The sequence below is a fragment of the Schistocerca americana genome, chromosome 4 (assembly GCF_021461395.2).
Source record: "Schistocerca americana isolate TAMUIC-IGC-003095 chromosome 4, iqSchAmer2.1, whole genome shotgun sequence".
NCBI lineage: Eukaryota > Metazoa > Arthropoda > Insecta > Orthoptera > Acrididae > Schistocerca > Schistocerca americana.
In genome coordinates, this window is record NC_060122.1 from 413,378,585 (window position 1) to 413,398,582 (window position 19,998).

At 42.2% G+C, this 19,998-nt stretch overlaps 1 protein-coding gene and 1 non-coding gene across 2 annotated transcripts in view; both read right to left on the minus strand.

The window, feature by feature from the left end:
• Window positions 1–19,998, minus strand: part of LOC124613517 (hemicentin-2-like) — a 1,448,717-nt gene that overhangs the window by 486,059 nt on the left and 942,660 nt on the right. Inside the window, exon 8 of the mRNA XM_047142227.1 lies at window positions 4,157–4,287. Coding sequence (XP_046998183.1) covers window positions 4,157–4,287 — 131 coding nt within the window. The remainder of the gene's footprint in view (window positions 1–4,156; window positions 4,288–19,998) is intronic.
• On the minus strand, window positions 7,347–7,421 carry Trnat-ugu. The gene has a single exon. It is a non-coding gene; the product is annotated as a tRNA-Thr (tRNA).

Below are 19,998 nucleotides of genomic sequence, written 5' to 3' on the forward strand. Positions count from 1 at the left end.
TAGGAGCAGGTCAGTAATAGAGTGGTTGTCGTCACCGACGGCAGCTAAACAATGCCAACAACAATGGGTCAGATAAATACGCCAAAGTCACAACCAGAACACGAATATTAGATATTGGATGCATATGATGTGTAATTCGGTACAGTAAAGAAGATAAAAAAATCATGGATGAGAGGGGGGGGGGGGGAGGATAGAAGACAGAGTTAAGGTAGACTGTGGTCTCGGTGCTAAAACCGATAGAGAAGAAAGACTAATTCATTTCTAGTCTATATAAGTTCGTTCTGCTACTGTTCATGGTTGAAGTTGTATAGTTGTCTTTTTTACACATATTGACTTGGCTAATATGCTATTTCGAAAATACTGTTCTGTCAGTCTGGACGATTTAAAAATGGGTTCAGGTAACCCGAAACTGATCATCAATTAAATAAGAAGCGAATCTTGCGACTGTGACTGTTTCTACATCGAACTGGTTTACACAAGTCGCTGTCCTGCACTAACCCAGCATACTGGAAATCCATAATTCATTCCTGTAAAAAATTTCTGCTAGTAATAGCGTGTAAACTATTCAAAAAGCTCAAGGGGATAAAGAATACTTGGAAAAGGTCTGGGGCCACGGTGTGATTAAATTGAACGAAAGTGTTATCGCCAATTAATAAAAAGATATTCCACTTACATATCTTATACGTAAGGCAGAAGTCATATTCGTTGGATTATATGTTATTTACAATAAATACGCCATGAATTATTATTGTTTTATTGCATCGTACATGTAAATGAGGAACGTCTACTAAGTGGAGCTATTCAATGCACAATACCGAAACATAATGAAAAATCACTTGAGACTAGTTTGTATCTGGTGATGAAATCCTTTTGTTGTGTTCAAACTTAATCTATGATACTCAAAATAAAAAGCCTCGTGACCACATTCAGTCATTCATTTTGTGATAAATTGATTAGACAAAATTTTCTTACTAAGCGTGTAACCGTACTAAAATAAAATTAAGGCACAACTGTTAGCTAAACAAAGTTTACGCATTGGTCGAAGCTTCAGAATCCATGTCTTATTGGTAGCCCAAACGCAGAAAAAACTGAAGAAAACACCAAACTTCAACTCTTTGCTTCCTCGGCGTTCATGCTCTCTATACGTTAATCAACAGCAGAAAGACCAACCAGATTTCAGCCAATATTATTTTATCGCATTAAAATGGTGTAAAAATTTTACAGCTCAAATGAGTGCATAATTTTCTTGATATTCAGGCAACAAAGGGTAAGTAACTAAAAAAGTACTGTGGCTCGTATTACATGAGAAATATATCCCTAAGTTAATGATACTTTTATACGTCAAGCGTTGTCTAAATTGGGATAGTTCTGCATTCTCCTAGAGTGAATTAGATTATTGATCCGAAAAACTACGCGATTCTGATACCTACTGTATTACTGTGTTTTCGTAGCAGACAGGCACACTACTACAACTATGAAATACGGCATTTTGCTTCAGAATGACATAATCCTTCCTTGTATCTGCTCGGTCTGAACCCATCACATTATTACTGACCACAACGTTGTCTATCAACCGTGGACACTCGATACATTCAGACATGATCAGTAGAAAGAGGTGAAAATTGCCTCTCTTTGACCACAGCAATTTAGGTAGTATTATCGTGTTGGAATCACCTCGTACCGAATTGTTTATTTGGTGGACAGCTTGATAGTTCTTAATTACATTACTAAATTGAGCTGAATAGCTTAATGTAGTAATCTAGAGGACTCCTGTCCATGCCTTGGCTGCTTACAGGCACTCATTCTCATACGAGATGTGATTAGCAAATACACATTTGTAAATAGCATGCTTGGTTGATAGCTCTATTCTGCTAGGTTTAGTGTACTGAATATTTTATCTCTGCATCCGTAAAACAGTTTTCCTTTTATAGATCGCAAGCACCCAAGTTCCAGCCCGCCCGGCTAGCCGAGCGGGAAGGCGTGCCGGTTCCCGGCACGAATCCGCCCAGAGCATTAGTGTCGAGATCCGGTGTGCCGGCCAGCCAGTGGATGGTGTTTAAGGCGGTTTTCCATCTGCCTCGGCGAATGCGGGCTGGTTCCCCTTATTCCGCCTCAGTTACACTATGTCGGCGATTGCTGCGCAACCACTGTCTCCACGTACGCGTACACCATGATTACCACGCAAATACTTGTGGTGACACCCGTCCGGTATGAGACTTTCCCGGGGAGGGGAGGTTGTCCACTGAAGGCCGAACCGCCCAATAAACCTGGGTTCGGTGCGGGGCGGTGGAGTGGGTGAACTGCTGTGGCCTGTTTTGGAGTTGTGAACCACTGAGGGCTAGGCGGGACGAAGGCTCTCAGTCGTTTGTAGGTCCCCGGTTTAAATACACAATACTATAGTTCCAAATCATTATATAAGTACGCAGTAATCACAAGTTGAAATAATGCGTGAAGGAAGAGGCATTAGTGGCTCCGTTTTCTCTGATAACCGATCACCGAAATCAACGTAATCTACGTTCGCAATTTTAACAAGACATGGTATTGCACTCGCGGGTTCACAGCTAGGTCTGATAAGGGACGCTAGTGCAAATTTAGGTTCAGTTAATCCAATAGGACAAAATACTCAGATTTTAACTTACGAAGAAAATACACTCCTGGAAATGGAAAAAAGAACACATTGACACCGGTGTGTCAGACCCACCATACTTGCTCCGGACACTGCGAGAGGGCTGTACAAGCAATGATCACACGCACGGCACAGCGGACACACCAGGAACCGCGATATTGGCCGTCGAATGGCGCTAGCTGCGCAGCATTTGTGCACCGCCGCCGTCAGTGTCAGCCAGTTTGCCGTGGCATACGGAGCTCCATCGCAGTCTTTAACACTGGTAGCATGCCACGACAGCGTGGACGTGAACCGTATGTGCAGTTGACGGACTTTGAGCGAGGGCGTATAGTGGGCATGCGGGAGGCCGGGTGGACGTACCGCCGAATTGCTCAACACGTGGGGCGTGAGGTCTCCACAGTACATCGATGTTGTCGCCAGTGGTCGGCGGAAGGTGCACGTGCCCGTCGACCTGGGACCGGACCGCAGCGACGCACGGATGCACGCCAAGACCGTAGGATCCTACGCAGTGCCGTAGGGGACCGCACCGCCACTTCCCAGCAAATTAGGGACACTGTTGCTCCTGGGGTATCGGCGAGGACCATTCGCAACCGTCTCCATGAAGCTGGGCTACGGTCCCGCACACCGTTAGGCCGTCTTCCGCTCACGGCCCAACATCGTGCAGCCCGCCTCCAGTGGTGTCGCGACAGGCGTGAATGGAGGGACGAATGGAGACGTGTCGTCTTCAGCGATGAGAGTCACTTCTGCCTTGGTGCCAGTGATGGTCGTATGCGTGTTTGGCGCCGTGCAGGTGAGCGCCACAATCAGGACTGCATACGACCGAGGCACACAGGGCCAACACCCGGCATCATGGTGTGGGGAGCGATCTCCTACACTGGCCGTACACCACTGGTGATCGTCGAGGGGACACTGAATAGTGCACGGTACATCCAAACCGTCATCGAACCCATCGTTCTACCATTCCTAGACCGGCAAGGGAACTTGCTGTTCCAACAGGACAATGCACGTCCGCATGTATCCCGTGCCACCCAACGTGCTCTAGAAGGTGTAAGTCAACTACCCTGGCCAGCAAGATCTCCGGATCTGTCCCCCATTGAGCATGTTTGGGACTGGGTGAAGCGTCGTCTCACGCGGTCTGCACGTCCAGCACGAACGCAGGTCCAACTGAGGCGCCAGGTGGAAATGGCATGGCAAGCCGTTCCACAGGACTACATCCAGCATCTCTACGATCGTCTCCATGGGAGAATAGCAGCCTGCATTGCTGCGAAAGGTGGATATACACTGTACTAGTGCCGACATTGTGCATGCTCTGTTGCCTGTGTCTATGTGCCTGTGGTTCTGTGATCATGTGATGTATCTGACCCCAGGAATGTGTCAATAAAGTTTCCCCTTCCTGGGACAATGAATTCACGGTGTTCTTATTTCAGTTTCCAGGAGTGTAGGTATTTGCAGGAACTACGTCCGCAATTGTATCGCACACTCGTTCGTCAGAGCACAAGTCCAACGTATTTGGCTCTTGCTGCAACTTACCTCGTGGAACCAGCTGACGGTGTCCGGCTGCGGGTTTGAGTTCACCTCGCACGTCAGCCTCACGTTGTCCCCCTCTTTGAAAATCGTCTGCCCCGTGTCGGAGTCCAGCCTCACCGAGACAGCTGGCGCGTCTGTAACGTGGAAAGAGGAGGCCAGAGATCAATAGACAGGTACTCGTCGTTTAGAATCAGCTTCTACTGCAAAGCGTTCCAGGTGTTCCGATAGGCGATATCGTGCAAATCACAAGCAGTATGAGGATACGCACCACTCACCAGCCACTGGTGGGACAACATGATGGTTTCACATTTCATCAGGTCCTGCACTGACTAACGCTTTCGCAATTAAAATAACGAGCAAAATGAGAGTAATGCCAGCAACTGAGCTGAATTTGTCAGCAAATTTAAAGCCGCAAATTACTTAAAAACAAGCTTAGAAAGATAGTGAACGGAAGAGGAAGACTCAAACATCCGCCAGAGACTAAAATATCTTCTCTTCGTCGTGCTCCATAGCTTTGATAAAGTTTAGAAACTATAACACCGTAAGTTGGGTTTCAAGTACTTTACAAGACGACAGCATTCGGTCACACTCTCTGTTGAAAATATTGTTCAATAAGTGACTAGTTCTTTTTAACGGCCGCGATACCGACACCACGAATACGGAAAACGTAGGTGAGAAAATTATGGTTCAAAATTTCAGTACGTACTGTTTGGGTTAAAAGCAAGAGCTACATTCGCACAAGTTGAGATCAAAAAGTCAACGGAATGCCAAAATAAAGAGCGCAAAGTCGACGAAGAAACGGGAATTTTCAGCCAGAATATATGAATATAAGATGTACTACAATGAAATATTTTCGATTTCCTGTACAGGAATTAATCATCGTTATATGGCATAGAATAAATAAATGATGACATAATTGAGACTTGCAGGCTTCTATCGAATTTGTTTGCCGACAGTAGTCGTTATCTTTGACTGAGTGCCGTGCCTGTGTTACTATGGAGCGTCCGAGGAGAACTGTGTGTGTGTGTGTGTGTGTGTGTGTGTGTGTGTGTGTGTGTGTGTGTGTGTGCGTGCGTGTGTGTGTGTGCGTGTGTGTCGGGAGGGAGGGAGGGGGCTCCGATAGTGTCGGATCGGCCAGCGGGATAGTTGTGGAGTGATGGCTCTTCTAGGTACCGGGAAGTTAGCAGTCATACGGGGTGCAACTATGGCGAGCCAGCATCCTTGTTGATGAGTGGATCTGCGAGTGGATTTTTGGTGGATGGCCACCGTGGATTCTATTCCCAGTCCCCTGTGTGTTTACTGGAATATGTCCTGAGCCTTTCACCGGTGCAACGTTTTGCTCCATTCATCAAGCACTTCGGTGTCAATTACCTGTGCTGGGAATACCCATGTACTAATCCACCTTGCCGATTTGTCAAAACTACATTATTTCTGTTGCCTGTGTACTTAGATGGTGTGCCGGCGTGGGACTCAGTTTTTGTGTTCTAAAATGTTCAAATATGTGTGAAATCTTATGGGACTTAACTGCTCAGGTCATCAGTCCCTAAGCTTACACACTACTTAACCTAAATTATCCTAAGGACAAACACACAAGCACCCATGCCCGAGGGAGGACTCGAACTTCCGCCGGGACTAGCCGCACAGTCCACGACTGCAGCGCCTTAGAATGCTCAGATTTTAGACTGAGTTTAAATTCTGTAGAAATATCGTCAGTTGTACTACAGGATGTACTATAAATTTAAATGTTAATTGATTACTCTTGTGGAAGTTGTCAGTTTGGGTAAATGCAAAAAGAAACTTATAGATGGTAGCTTTCATGTGTTTTGTATTTCGTAGTCAAAGATTAAACGTGAACTGAGGCCAAGCTGTTTTTCATAAATATGTTGAACAATTTAGGAAAGCGAAGTTGTTTTAACCTTTGGCTATCGTTAATTTTAAGAATTATGTAGGTTCATCATACTGGGGAAGTTGACTAGAAGGCCTTTTTAGCCTAGATATCTTTATATGGTTTTCAAGATGTACAGCTGCTTTTCAGTCTGAATCAGAATTTTAGTCATCAAGGTGGTTTGTACTGGTGGTTTAAAGCGTATTTCATTAGATAGTTTAACCCACAAACGGCAGTTGGCCACTGAAGGATTGTTATATGGCATTTGTTATTCAATTGTGGCTAACCAATTCAGTATAAATGTTACAGCACAAATGGCCGTTGCCGTTCTGAGTTCCTTATACTTATTAAACCTCACAATGGTATTTATTCTTAAGTTAGCTCATTATTAATTATTTGAAATGTATTCATTATTACCAGTCCCGGTCAAACTAGAATCCTCCTGGAACTACAACGGAATTTTCGTAGAGTAATTTTAAAAAAAAAATCTAAGAATAACCTTACGTATGGCCGTTTATGTCAGACTATCTCAGTATATTCAAATATTTTACTATTTACGTGAGTTTTCTACTGTATCACAGTTTAAGACTTTAATGTGTTTCAGGGGGGGGGGGGTTATGTTTTGGTTTGTTTTTATTTGAAATCAGATTTTAGTGATGATTGTAACTGCCCTTCTACCTGTGCTTGTGAGTCCTGTTGCGTGATTCTATTATGACAGTTGTCCTCCTTGTTGTGACCGTCTGTGATGCCTCCTATTTGCAAATTATTGTTCTGAATTGGATACTGCATTCTTTCACAATTAAGGTGCAAATATTTAGACTACAATATGTAGAATGACATTTTATAACAATTTTTTGTCGAAATTTCATACGTAATTGTGAATGATGATTGAAAAATTACTTCCTTTAACTTGGTGCGGCCTCATCCTCCCACCCAACGGCTGGCAGTGCTGTCGCCAAGCTGGCGTAATATATCAGTAATCGAACAGCATACGAAGTTTGAAACATTTTAGAGACTGGCGCTGCACACATCATACCAAGTAGGGGCGAGCCTTAAGCAGATGCAATATGATACTTCGCGTAGACTGTCTTATTTGCACGAAATACTAAAGCCAAATCTCAAAGGCAGCTGAAGATCTCAACGGTATACGAGCTCTACCATCCAGGAGTAGATGCATTTAGCGACAGTTTTATGTTACTCCTGTTAACTAAGAAACTAGAAGATATGCATAATGAAATGATAGTTAAATGGACACCCTAGCTGCAAACAGGCATTGATGTACTTCATTGGGGACATGTTGAAAATGTGTACCCCGACCGGGACTCGAACCCGGGATCTCCTGCTTACATGGCAGACGCTCTAGCCATCTGAGCCACCGCGGGCACAGAGGATAGTGCGTTTGCAGGGACTTATCCCGTGCACGCTCCCCGTGTGATCCACATTCCCAACATGTCCACACCACTACATTCGTAGTGCGCCTAATAGATGTTTGCCCATCGAGTCCCGGTCGGGGCACACATTTTCAACATGTCCCCAATGAAGTACATCAACGCCTGTTTGCAGCTAGGGTGTCCATTTAGTTATCATTTCATTTCTAGCAAAGCTGCATGGTCATCCACGGTAACTGTGCTTTGGGGAACAGATACCACCGTCATATACGAGCGTATAAATATGCATAACTTTTTGTATAAGAAAAACAAGTACTAACAGAAAATCAGCTGATCTGAGTAACGCTACTGACAAGATGACTCTTGTGTATACTATTATTTATATATGTTTGACGATGCTGGCGCTGATTTTGTGTTCAGCACTTGACGGTGCCACTATAGCTCCAGTATGTTAGGACATGATTTTATAAAACAGATCTGAAGATGGTCGTTACAGACCAAAACCGGTCATCTGATGAAATAAAATATTTGTGACCGTGGACGTGAAGTAAAGGAAATTTATTCAACTGAACTGAGTAACCGCATCTGCAAAATTGGTATCCCGCCAGAGCGAAGTAGCGAGCCAAGTAGACGCAGTGAGCCAACACACCAATGACCCGGTAGAAGAAAACGATTAGCACTCTAAAGAAGAATCTTTTGAAATACGGGAAACTTAAGCAGATGGAAATAGTAGAGCTGGACGAACTATTATAGCTAAACATAGCCTACGAACATTTGATAAGTAAACGAAAAACTTTCAAGCAAAGTTGAGGTTTCGCTATCGGCTGTATCCTCGAAAAAACGTTAGCTAATGCTTTCCCTGATCTTGTGGAAGCTAAGCTTTCTATATAGCAGCTACTTGTGGCTGAAAAGATACCTTATTATAGACGCTGAGTCGCCTTGTTATTCATGTTCAATCTTGCGGGCCTGAGACATGGTTAAGATGCACGAACTGTTATCCACTTGATGTACAAAAATTTCGGACATGACAGCTGCTTCCGTTCGGTTGGTAAATATCTTTGCTGATTGTACAAATGTGTGTCAACTTCCGGCGTTCATTATCGCTTTGGCGTGTAGTCGTACCATTTATTCTAGAGATCTAGCACTCATGGAGCTCTACACTGTGTCTCTCGATGCATTCATTCTTCGCCAAAATAGTTCACCCTGATATTCTGTCGTCTCAGACTATACTCCACAAAATCGACATCAACCAATGGAGTAGCTTTCATTAGCATTTTTTCGTAGTTTTACTTCCTCAAGGTCTGATCTACCGTAGGCACTCATATAGTTTGTAACTCTTCTTTAATCCTACTTTTTAAACCACAGATTCGTATTACTTCATTTAGTATTTAAGTTATCCAGAGGATTTTAGTACTGAAAACGCGGAGATTTATATCTCTAGGATTGTTCTAGCGAAATCCGAGTTTCCATCTGATATTACTTTGCAGAAGTGAGCAGTATCTTCTGCAGTATGTCAGAACTTTCTAACAACCTTCTTGGCTTGTTTACATTTTCCATCATCTTACCTGATGCATATGCATTATATTTGTTCTTCGTAAGAGAACGTCCATGATTGCGACAAGAGAAATATTGTTTCACTCCTCTTCATATCTTCTTCCTACTTTTTTGGCACATGTTTCATATCTTTTACCTTGAATTATGCTGCAAGAGAGTTTGTTTTCCACTTCCTGTCACAGTCTCTTGATATCCATCTGATTTAGCGTTTCCTCGCTGCCGCTCAGAATAAGAACAGACCTATATATTTTCTTTCAATCTTCCTACAAATATATATCTTTCTCCAATAGATTTAGCGTTTCTTCACTGACGCTCAGAATAAGAACAGAGCTATATGATTTCTTTCAACCTTTTTACAAACATATTTTTTTAAGATGCTATAGGAACAATTTTCTTCCTTTTTCCGAATTTACACCGTGAAACCATCACGTTATTCCTTACTGTGTAAATTTATCAGTAAACGGAGAACAGCGCTCGACTTATAGCATTTAACAATATGATTTCCTAAAGACAGGCGCAGACTTCTGAAACCCTAATAGGCAATCATAGATAGAGCAAGAATAGGATGTGCAGTAGGCAACAAACATACAGCACATCTTTTCCTGTTTATTAATTCACAGTCTGTTAGGAAAGAAGGGAGGAAGAAAGGAAGGGACGAAGGGACGAAGGAAGGAAGGAAGGAAGATAGATTTGGCTTTAACGACCTCTCGACATCGAGGTCATCAGAAAAGTAGCATAACCTTGGATTGTTTCAAGGACGGGAGAGTAAATCGGCCATGCTCTTTCATACCAAGCATCTCGGCGTTTGCCTGGAACGATTTAGGGGACCCGCTAAAATATAGATCTGGGAGGCCGGATGGTGATCTGAACCACCGTCCCCTCGAAAACGAGTACAGTGTGCCAACCGCTGCATGATCTCTCAGGAAGAAGTGCTCACATTTAAAAAGGCGAAAGGCAGGGAATCACTCTTGCTCTCCTACTGTTCAACCTGTTTATGAAGGGAATAATAACAATAATAAAATCTGAAGGTAAGAAATTAGAATAGAAGGTGAAGGAATGTCAATGATAAGATTCCCGGACAAGACTGCTATCCTAAGTTTTAATATTCTGCGTGGTGTCTGTTTGTTCTAAATCGTGTCTCCCTACCACTTTCGCACAACGACGCACTGATCGTGTTTTTTTAGGGACTAGTTTGAACCTGGGACCTGTTGCTGGTAAGGAGAGGCCAGACCACACATGAAATGTAGAGTTCAGAAGAGTTCAGTGAGACTAGCGATGATATAATCAAATACTTAATGATTTCAGCGTCAGCTCTACTGCACTCGCTGTATAGGAATCTTAATACTAACTAACTTTAGTCGAAGGTTTTCAAGGCTTTCCTATTTTTAGTTACCTGGTAAAATAACGTCGGAAAAGCAGTTAAGTCTACCATTGGAATTTTTATTCTACTCGCAAAACATTGTTTATAAATTGTACTATTGATGATTTTGAGGTGGCATTATGTGGAGCCGACTTACGCCGCTGGTGGTCATGGAAGGCGCCCTAACGGCTGTACGATACGTGAATGTCATCCTCCGACCGATAGTGCAACCATATCGGCAGCGTATTGGCGAGGCATTCGTCTGCATGGACGACAGTTCACGCCCCCATCGTGCACATCTTGTGAATAACTTCCTTCAGGATGATGACATTGCTCGACTAGAGTGGCCAGCATGTTGTCCAGACATGAACCCCACCGCACATGCCTGGGATAGACTGTAAAGGGTTGTTAATGGACGACGTGCCCCACCAACCACTTTGAGGGATCTACGTCGAATCGCCGTTGAGGAGTGGGACAACTTTGACCAACAGTGCTTTGATGAACATGCGGATAGTATGCCACGACGAATACAGGCATGCATCAGTTCAAGAGGACGTGCTACTGGGTGTTAGAGGTACCGATGTGTACAGAAATCTGGATCACCACCTCTGAAGGTCTCGCTGTATGGTTGTACAACATGCAATGCGTGGGTTTCATGAGCAATAAAAAGGGCGGAAATGATGTTCATGTCGATCTCTATTACAGTTTTCTGTACAGCTTCCGTAACTCTCGGAACCGAGATGATGCAAAACTTTTTTTTGATGTGTGTAGTTGTACTTCATTTGATTTCACGTGCTGATCATTAGTGTGTAGTAGAGTAATAGTGGTACAGACCGACCAGTAAATAATATATTCACAAGATTTTCTCGACTGCAACGCTTTTAAATTTAAAGGGAATATTTGTTATATGAGTACGAAATCTTCGCGACGGCACTGTTGTATGAAGCATTCTCGGACCTCTTGCCTGGTCAGTTCAGGGTGAAACCTCGAGCTTTCGGCGATTACCTCCATCGTCTTCATCTAGAACAACTCACTCGAGCTTTGGAAAGTCAGAACAGTGTTCCAGGGTACGACAGTCCTCCCTACTATTGTGATGGCGGATGGCATAAAATTAGCCCTAAGACTCATAAAGAAGAAGTCTCCCAGCAGTTTACTAAGACGGCAATTATGTTTGTGTTTGAAATTCCTGATAGATCTAGGTTCTCTCTCCAATGACAACTTTCTACAAGATAAGAGTCTCGTCTACAGTTATTGTAAGGGGAGTGTAAGTCTCTCTTGAAATTCACAGGTGGGTGCCACACCAGGGATTCACTACATTAGTCTGAAACCTAAAATTTTAGGCTCCCATCTCTCATAAGTTTCGCATCAACAGCTGCTCCATTCGAAACTGCTAACATCACTGAGATCGATGAAATTTCTAACGTGTGCTACAGAAATGTCTCCCTGTTGAAATACTAAAAGGAACACTTCATAATCGGAGAACTTTTATATGAGGTCGCGCTGAAAAGTGTTGGGTACGACCTCTTTAAATGTAGCAAACTCTATAAAACTTTCTAAAGCAAACAGACGTTATTAAGGTTCTGCATTTTTATTCATCATGTTAACATAATTACATACGTCTGCCGCTTGAGGGCTCCGAAATGCGGCGTATAATATAGTGGTGACTAACGTAGCCATGTAGGTGTGTGAAAAAACAGCGTGCTGGAATCGAGTTTCAAATTTGAAAATTGGCCCATACTTGTAGAACCCCTCTCCTTCAGTATGACAGTCCTAGATGACACAAGATCCCTGCGAAATCTATAGTAATCTGACGCCTTGAGTTCAGTAACTGTTTACATTACACTTGTCTGCCCTTTTCTGGAGTAATGCCGTGCCTGTGGCATCCTCATCAAAATTAACCGAGGACATCCAAAAAGTTTACAGATGGGCAGGTCGTTTCGAATTGCCCAAAATGCCACGAATATGATAAACGAATTAGGGTGGCAGTAAACGAAGGCGTGTTTCTCTGCGGCAGCAGCTTCTCATGGAATTTCATTCACAAAATTCCTCTACGATAATGATGACAGCTGAAGAAGTGAATTAAATTTTGTACCGCAGCTGAGACTTGAAAGCAGGCTTCCTTGTTTATTAGGCAGAGATGCTAGCCACTACACCATCGTAACTGAAACAGAAGGAGGGACTCTCCTAGTGCAGTGACCTTCCTAAATAAATTTATCAAGTCTGTAGGGCACCTGCGCCTGAGGTACAGGCAAGATTTCCCCGTTACGTCCATTGCTAAGGTGCCATTCCAATACTGGAGAGCCAGAGTAATAGCGACGAACTAAGAAGGAGAAATTAGCTGAAGATGTCAATTAAAGTTTGTGTTAGGGAGAGCAGTGGACAAGTCTAGTCCACGTAACTGTTTTAGTTGTAGTACTGTGGTGGTGTGATGGCTACTGTGCCTGATTACAAAGCAAAAATACCTATATTCAAGTCTCAGCGATTGCATAAATTTTAATTCACTTCCTCAGCTTCCATAATTATCGTAGATAAAGAAGAGACTCAAATGTCTCCAGGAATGTTTAATTACACAGACTTTCTCTTCAAAATGGTGGAATATTTTGTTGACTGCCACCCAATGATCACCATAATAAAGAGGTAAGAGAAGATTCAAGTGTCTATTTTTCCCCCGCGCTCTTTGAGAATAGTAGCTTGAAGATGGTTCGATGAAACCTCTGCCTGGCACTGATTTGTGAATTTCAAAGTAATCATGTAGGCGTAAGCGAAGTGTCAAGAATCATCCTCCATGACTCCCGACTTGGCCCTATGCGATTTTCGTCTCTTCCTAAAACTTAAAGAATACCTTGGAGGATTTCACTTTGGTAGTGATGAAACAGTGCAAGCAGAGATGAGGTTGTGGCCCTGTCATGGTAGAAACAAACTTATTTCTCATTGGGAGAAATGTGATCGTCGCCAGGGTGACTACGTAAGGACATAAGAATGTAGACATGAAGAACAAAGATGTAGAATGTTAATGACGCTTGTTTTATTTTAAAAAAACCTTAAGAGATTTCACATGAAAAATTCGGTCGCTTTATTTTTCAGCACGATTGAGCATTTGCAAACAAATTTTTATGGAATGAAGGAAGAGAAAAAGATTGAGTTTAATGTCCCGTCGACATCGATATCATTAAACATGGAGTATACGTTCGGATGGTGGAAGGATAGGGAACGAAAATGGCCGTGTCCTTTCAAAGTACTCATCCCGGAATTTGCCTGGTGCAATTTAGGGAAATGACAGAAAATCAATATAAGGACAGCCGCAAGCGTGTTGGAACTGTCGTCTTTCCGAATATGAGTCTAGTGTGCAAACCACTGCACCACCTCACGAGGTAAAATTTTCGTGGGGGATAACAAGTAGTCTACGTTTGATAATGTGTTCCCGTTACCTGCCAACAAAGGTCAGCCTCATCGAAAATGTTATTACAGAAATGTTAACTAACCTGAGGGAAGGGGCACTTCTCCACTTAAAAAGTACTTATTTTTTTAATTGAGAAAAATTGAACACATAGTCAATTGTTTCTAGGCGTCCCAGTATAATGATGCAGTTTGTAACGTTTTATACTGTGGTAACGTTTTACATCCCCCGAAAGACTACAGTTCAGAAGAGTACATAACATTTCTCTTATACAGCAAATTACATTTTGGTCAATGGACACATTCCAGCTAAGTACACGAGGTCAATAGGAGGATCGTGACCCGTAAATGGTCGTACTGTCGCCACTTTTCCGATCCATGGATGTTGTAGGATAACTTTACTCTTGCCTAGCAAGTCTTTCTACTGCAGTATACAGGTTGATTCTTCAAAGAAGAAATCGGCAACCAGTGGCTGGTTGCGGTTTTCTTCTTTGCAAGACTTTACCAACATTTCATACACAGCCGCGGTCTCAAAATGTCAGTTTAAAAAAAAACAGCTTTGTACTCCTTATTTTCAACCTGTCTTTCCGGAAAATCTCGCAGATTTCGTGTAATTGGTACATATTCTTATCTTGACTGAGATCGAGGTATAAATTATTGATGTCTACCTGAATAAGGGCGCTCCTGCAGAACTGGAGACTGCCATGACGGATGTTGGACCGACGCTGCAGCCATTCCGCTGTCTGGCATCGCAATTGCACACCGTGCTCGGCTTTCAAATAATAATTATCGGCTCTGACTGAGAGCGGCGTACTGTTTAACGTAATTGGTCGGCAGGCGGCTACCTGCTCCAGGGGCGGGTGTTAGCCCCTAATACGGGAATAATACCCCCAGAAACCCGCCCGTGGCGCCGCCCGATAAGGGGAGCGGCAACTTTGCGAACGGCCTCCGATCGGAATACAAACGGCCGAATTTGTGCCGCGCTCCCGGATCGGGGATCATCACCGATTCGCTGCAGGTCCGGCGACGTTAAAGAAGGGCTGCGCACCGGCGCACTGCCCTCTTGACAATCCTGGCTGGCGGGGCTGGTCCCTCGTCTGGGCGACAACCCCCTACCGCAGCGTTTCTAACGTCCTTCCGCCTGTACCGTCGAGTCTAAAGTAATCTCAGTTATTTGAAACGTAGACCTCAAGTACAACGGAATTTACTGCTCTACCAAACTACTGACCGCGGTTTTATGGTTCTATAACTTTCCCCAAAAGCGCGCTCTAATGACTAATGTAACCATAGTTAACCCTACTGGTTTTCTCCAGCTATATCGTGATTACCTATAATGACTACAAAACATTTTCTTCCTATGTACCTATATTTAATGGATCGTTAACTACTTTAATTTACATACAATGGATTTTTTTGTAGTATTCTGCGCAATTACCCACTTCAAGATGTGTGTAATTTTGGAAATATATGGACCACATATTCGAGGGTCGCCCCAAAAGAAATGCACACAATTTTTTCAAATCCATCTTTTATTCTACATATTTGAAAGTCTTACAGTGTGTAGATACATCGTTTAGGAACAATATTTTCATTTCTCCACAGAATTTACATCCTCTCCACTGCCTTACGCTATCTTGGAACCAGCGCTCTGTATACCCGCACGGTAAAATTCTGGACCAACCTGTTGGAGCCACTGTTTGGCAGCGTGCACAAGGGAGTCATCATCTTCAAACCTTGTTCCATGAAGAGGATCTTTCAGTTTCCCAAAGAGATGATAGTGGAGATGATGGAGCCAGGTCAGGACTGTAAGGCGGATGTTTCAGTGTTAGTTTTGTGATCGCTTCCATGGTTTTTAGACTGACACGTGGCCGTGCATTGTCGTGCAACAGCCAAACATCCTGCTTTTACCGATGTGGTCGAACAGGACTCAGTTGATCTTGAAGTTTCGTCAGCGTCGTCACATATACATCAGAGTTTATGGTGGTTCCACTTCGCATGATGTCCACAAGCAAGAGTCCTTTGGAATCGAAAAACACCGTAGCCATAACTTTTCCAGCAGAAGGTGTGGTTTTGAATTTTTTTCTTGAGTGAACTTGCATGATGCCATTCCATTGATTGCCTCTTCGTCTCTGGTAAAAAATGATGGAGCCATGTTTCATCACCTGTCACAAATCTTCCAAGAAATTCATCTCCACCATTCTCGTACTGTTCCAAAAGTTCGCTGCATACCGTTTTTCTTGTTTCTTTGTGAGCCAGTGTCAACATCCTGGGAACCCACCTGGCACAAACCTTTTTTATCGCCAACACTTTCAGTATTCTGCAAACACTTCCTTCCCCTATCCCAACATAGCATGACAATTCGTTCACTGTGATGCGTCTTTCAGCAGTCACCAAACTGGAGGACAATCCTCAATATTGCCGTGCCTCCTTTCATCACGTAACCTGCTTGCCCACCGACTAACTGTACTGCGATCGACAGCAGCATCTCCGTACACTTTTTTCCACCTCTTGTGGACGTTTCCCACTGTCTCGTTTTCACAGCACAGGAACTCTATGACAGCAAGTTGCTTCTGACGAACGTCAAGTGTAGCAGCCATCCTGTAGACATGCATGAGGGCACCACTCACGGGAACAGGTTGAACTAAGTTTGAAAACAAGCAGGAGAGATGTATCTCCACACTGTAAAACTTTCACACATGTAGAACGAAAACTGTATTTTTACAAAAATAGTGCGCACTTCTTTTGGAGTGACCTTAGTGCGTCTTTTAGTCCCTTTATATTACCTCGGACTGACTATATATGATTAGTTTTATAGAAACAGGTAAGATAAACATTTCATCGGTTGTTACCAGATGCAGGGTATAAGGTTTTGCACTCTTAGTTCACATGCGTGCTACAGTTTTTATCACATACTCCTGAAACGTTTTCATTAAGTGCATTTCCAAATCTTTTCCTTCCTCAAGTAAGTATCGGTAAACATTACCAGCAACTGTTTTCCTTTAAATTTACCAATCCTCTTCCAGCATGACAGACGCATGATTACGTAGCATGGGATACATGCATCCTGTATCCTTACAACTTTACTTATCTTTAATGACAATGCCACTAATATGAGTGATGCAGTGTTTCCTCTCACTCTAACATATTTGCTATTGTTGTACGTATGTAAGTAAGAATTCTCATGTTCCTGTCCTTACATACAATTGATGAAGCCCTCATAACTGTAATTTTTTGTAATCCGTGATAGGATCTTATGTGACACCTAGCAATGTTAGTTAACCTGTAGAACTTAAGAATATGAGCCTCAGTATGAAGTAGTGTAGGTACAAGTTTTTATCGGCAGTTTTACGAACCTGAGATTAGTGTGATACTGCCAGTTTCACCCAAAATGTATGTTATATGTTCAATATGTAAGTTTCATCTGAGTTTTTGACAGTCATATTGTCTCAAAAGAAAGACAGTACAGAAAGAAATAGATATTTCTTCACTATTTAGGTACTGCAGTTATTAATTGGTCAATTAAGGCTCATGTTTCTAGAGGCATATAATCAAGCTACGGGTCATTTGTAACTTAAAATTTACGTCAGCCCCCCCTACCCCCACCACCTGAGGTCTTACTCTCAAGTACCTTACGCCATAATTTGGCCATCTATGAAATGAGATATTACACATCGCCAAAGGTCCAAGCACCATATAAACAGTCATTTACCATTTAAATTTCAACAGATGATTCAAGGTATAGATCACATTGTGCTATTTTGTATCGGTTGTAAATAAATAGTTGCCACTATTGAAGTTCCAACCGTCGTAAATCACATATGCTTCCTTCAGTTCCTCATATGTAAATTATTCGCCTAACATTCAGACAGATATGTGCAGTGGTGTGATCACTTGTCTACAAGTGCTAAACTGAGATCGTTCTGTAGAGCGTTTACTGTTAGCTAATGGTTTCCTTAAGGGCAAAATAGTACTTTAATGGTATTTGGTAGTCACTTTAACACAATTTCAAGGTTGGAGAGGTCGAATGGTTGTTACGGACGATTCGTTTGTACATCTGGCTTCAACGCTTCTCATACTTTTATTGCCTTTGTCGATCTACATAATAACTTCGTCTGCAATTATCATCTAGTTAACAGTTTTTAATGTTGTACTCCATTACAATCCTTACAACTCTTCCACTGTGCTTATTCCTGATAAATGCCCTCTTTTCAGTTTATCTAACATTTACTTTGTATGTATTTTAACTTGATCCTTTTGAGTATCACTCAGTATTTGTACCCTTAACAGAGATAATGTGTAAGTTATTAAGTGTGGAGTTATCACTAAGACTGCATTACTGTAATTGTGCCAAGGCACAGCATGTTTATGTGGAATTCGTTAAGACAGACTATTACGACAATATGTTCTGGGTTTGTTTGGTTCATATAGGCAAAAATGTGTGTGTGATCCATTGATGTACACTGTGTAAGTACTGTGATTTTAAGAATGACGTTTTTTAATTCCTCCATTTTCTGTTATGCTCGTGTGTAATCTCTATTCGTCTTTTTTGTGCCTCACAGTTTTCTGCTGTGAAGATGATTGTAATAGTCTAAACCGGTAGAGAATATACATACAACTGTACAGCTGGCGGTACAGATATTGTTTGTTCAAAGTATTGACATTACAATGATTTACAGTGTGCTCAACGTGAGGTTATTAGCACTCTACTCTCATTACTATACACGGACTGTCTCCATTACCACTCAACAGTGTCTTAGGAAAAGTAAATGAAGAGGGGGGAAAACTGAAATTAGAGCTTAAACTTGACGTACGAGTCAAATTAGAGAGAAATATTTTTAGGATAGAATACTGAGCTTTTGCAGACGACCTGATGATTCTTTGTCAGGACATTAAAATAGTGCGAAAAAAAATTAGAAATTCTTAAAGAAACAACGTAAAAAGTATGAGTCGAGTTTCATCTGAGATAATTACTTAAATAGGTTAGTTTTATGTTATACGGTTTTAAAACTGCCTAAAAAGTGCAGAATAATTTTTCCTAACCCCAAACATGGTGCATAACTAACATAATACTTGTAAAATGTATAACGGAAAACATGGGGCTTGCAATAGTTTATTGATGTGTGGATAGTTGAGTTAAGTGACACAATTTTTTTGCACTGCAAATGATATGAATGGTTGCGTGATTTTTTTTCACCACAGCTACTCAGTGCACTCGTTAACATATCATAATCTGTTTCATTCGTACCACTTTTTTCGGTTTAAAGTTTACGGGTAATGTCATAGCTACTACAAATTTAGAAGCACAAATTTTTAGTGCGATCTGTTTGGGATTAGGCAACTATTTTCTACCCTTTAGTCCGTTTATAAATGCGTTATATTAGAAAACAAATTTTAAATCACACTTTCCGCTTTTTTGGTCTTGGGTGTGTGAAATTTTCCAATTGATTTCAAACAATTTGATGAGATTACAAGAGAGAAAGGTGGTAAATTTCAGGTTTATTTCAGTTTCTCTTCATCTGAGTAAACCAATATTTTTCTTTCTCTTACTTGTATCTTGCGAAAAGACACTGGAGGTAAAAATTTGAGAAATTCGAGGTCACACGGAGGCTTAACAATAATCGTTCCACAGTGAAACATTTGCGGCTGAAACAGGAAAACTGGGCAATAGCAATGATACAAAAAGTACCCCACGCCACACTCTGGACAAGGAAGAGAGTTAATACGGCAGTCCTGAGGTACTTTGAAAGTTTCATGTTAGTACCTCATCGGGAAGTTAGTTTGAAGTCAATTGCAAAATTTGCACCGAACAGGCAAACAGACAAAAAAGCGATCTAAAAAAATTCGTCAAAATTAAAATACACGTCTAGGAACATCCCGGGAACATCAGAAGAGAGGGTCAGAATATTAGGTGATAATCTGCCGACGTTTAATATTGTCATCATTCCAGATACAGCGTTTCAACAACGAGTGTACAGGTCGTGGCTCGCCAATACCATCACCTGACCTTCCTCGTCCACCGACTAGAACCCTCTGGATAAATTTGTGCGTGAATAATTAAAAGTTTTTCAGTGTTCCAGCCCTGCTGACAATGTCCATGAACTCTGGATTGTTGTCAGTGCATTCGGAACTCGCCTTGGAGTTTCGAACGTTTACGGGCATCAGTGACAAGACTTACCCCAATAAGAACCGCGGCCACGTGGAAGACTGGTTCTCCAGTGCATATCTGCAGTTGGGATCTTCAGAAACTGTGTTAGGTGTTCGT